We start from the raw sequence: 2,384 nt of genomic DNA, 5'->3' as shown, positions 1-2,384 counted from the left end.
CTGTCCTGTCGAAAGCTGTCATGTCTCCACATCCCAGGCTTACTGGTTCCTTCTACACAACCCAGGGAGCAGAACAGGAACTTGGGATAAGGGGGGTGGGACAGCAGGTTAATTGGCTTCTCAACTTTTGTCATGAACAGGTAGCTATTTATTTATTTATTTTTAGAACACTTTAAATTTTTAATCCTTTCTATACAGGTTACCCAGACCACGTCTGATTAAGAAAACTGTAGAAAGTTAGTACCTGCCACAAGCAAACGCCAGGCAGCGGCACGTGTCGATTTTCCGCAGAGTCCTGCTTTGCGGGGTCTCCACTCACACTCGCTGGAATCCATCGCGGCAGAGTTTAGTCCACAGGTCGCTTCTCCTCGTATTTCTTTGGAACCTCTTCAGCATTCTTACAGAATTTTTTACGGTCCTTAGAGTATTCTTCAGCTAGGTCAGCCCGAAGTGGGTGCTCGGGCTGGGGGTCATTCACCAGTGCTGTGAGGGACTGGATTACTTGGCCGGTTCTGGTTGCTGGCTTCCAGTTTTCAGCACTAATACCTGGCAGACAGACCTGCCCCTTTTCATCGATGTTCGGGTGACAGATCTTTGTTTTAAATGTGATCTTCGGTGGTTTGAGTGGGTACTCTGCTGGAAAGTTGATTTCGATTCTGAAAGCCCCCTTATCATATGGAGGGTTGTCAGGAACAATAAGCCCTCGCCAAGTCAATAAATTAGCTTCATCAACTTGGATGTTACGGAAGTCTTTCATTCCACATTTGTGGATTTCTTCAAGCTCCTTCATCAGCCTCCTTCTGGCCGCTATCTTGGATCTGGCCTTCCTTGAACAGGCAGCTATTTTATCTACTCTACTGCCTATTTTACATAAGCTAAACTTTCCCTGCTTGTCACCATCTTGGATCCCAGGTTTCTTCAACTGCATGATCATGTGGGAAAGTTCTTGGACACTCTGTGACCTTTCAGGCTTCAGGAGGCCTAAGGTCAAGTGGCTGTTAGCAACTGTGGGGGTGAAGAGCTTGCTGGGCAGGGAAGCCAGCTCACATCCTGGGGGATCCACTGCCAAACCTGACCCCTGTGGAGCCCTGCTTCAGGAGGGAAGAGATCTCACAGCCCTGAGACCCAAAGACAGAAGCTCACATTCCCAGAGCCAGGTTGGCCCCCCGGCTCTCCTCATTCCTCACCTACATGTCCCCTAACAGAGCCAGCCAGGACCCCACGGGAGATCCAGCACCGTCAGCATCAGTAGGAGGAGTGTCAACTACTGAATGAAAACTCTAGTCCCTTTCTCTCCACGTCTGGAAAAGCAAACACCGTACCTGGGGTTATCGTGCAGTGGGCAGCGGGCAGAGGGTGCAGGTGGACTTCAGCTGAGACAGAATTAGCTGGATTTCTTGACACTGCCGTTTTCTTTGTCTCTGGAGAAAAAGAGAGGTGATTAACTGAGGTTTTAGCATTTCTCATTTCAGTAGATATAATCAAACAAATAGTTGGAAATGGTCTTTTATGTGCACAAAGCTTTCCACATTTCTAGAAAAGAAAATGCTCAATTGACAGGGACTGGCAGAGCAGAACTGGATAGAGCCCAGGGGTCCTCAGGCCTGACATGCAGTCTGGATATGACAGAGCTTGGAACTGTGCTATGGAGTGATGTTGGAGACCTTTAAACTGTATTTCCACGTGATAAATTTAGAGAAAAAGTTATGTTTCACAACGTTAGTTTGTGGGTATTATACTCTAACCCTGTTCACTAACCCCCTTTTTTTCAGTTTTAGAGGTAGAATTTACTGATTCATCAGTTGCATATAACACCAGCGCTCATTACATCACCTGTCTCCTTGACACCCATCACCCAGTTACCCCGTCCCCCACCCATCTCCCCTCCAACACCCTCAGTTTGATTCCTATAGCGGAGACTCTCTTGGGACGCCTGGGTGGCTCAGTCAATTAAGCACCTGCCTTTGACTCAGGTCATGAACCTGGAGTCCTGGGATCCAGCCCCATGCTGGGCTCCCTGCTAAGTGGGGAGACTGCTTCTCTCTCTGCCTCTGCCCCTCACCCCGCTCATGCTCTCGCATATAAATTATTTTTTTATGAGTCTCTTTTGCTTTGTCTACCTCCCTGACTTATTTTATTTCCCCCCTTCCCCTGTATTCATCTATTTTCTTTCTTAAATTCCACATGACTGACATCATATAATTGTCCTCCTGATTGACTTATTTCACTTAGCATAAAAACCTCTAGTTCCATCCCCCTCGTTGTAAATGCAAGATTTCATGATTTTTGATGGCTGAGTAGTACTCCAATGTGTATATATAGCAGACCTTCTTTATCCATTCATCTGTCGTTGGACATCTGGGCTCTTTCCATACTCTGGCTAT

At 47.0% G+C, this 2,384-nt stretch overlaps 1 protein-coding gene across 1 annotated transcript; it reads right to left on the bottom strand.

Annotated features, from left to right (window-relative positions):
• Nucleotides 1-346: 346 nt before the first annotated feature.
• Nucleotides 347-934, bottom strand: LOC123323869 (ubiquitin-conjugating enzyme E2 L3-like). The gene has a single exon (XM_044912389.1). The coding sequence runs from the start codon at nucleotides 932-934 to the stop codon at nucleotides 347-349; it is 588 nt and encodes a 195-aa protein (XP_044768324.1).
• Nucleotides 935-2,384: the final 1,450 nt, after the last annotated feature.

Source organism: Neomonachus schauinslandi, unplaced genomic scaffold, assembly GCF_002201575.2.
Source record: "Neomonachus schauinslandi unplaced genomic scaffold, ASM220157v2 HiC_scaffold_1688, whole genome shotgun sequence".
Taxonomy (NCBI): Eukaryota; Metazoa; Chordata; class Mammalia; order Carnivora; family Phocidae; genus Neomonachus; species Neomonachus schauinslandi.
Note: the sequence above shows the minus strand (reverse complement) of the source record. Positions and strands in the feature narration are given on the sequence as shown.

Coding starts and splice junctions, on each gene's coding strand:
- LOC123323869 (XM_044912389.1), bottom strand. CDS start 934: ATGATCATGCAGTTGAAGAAACCTGGGATCCAAGATGGTGACAAGCAG.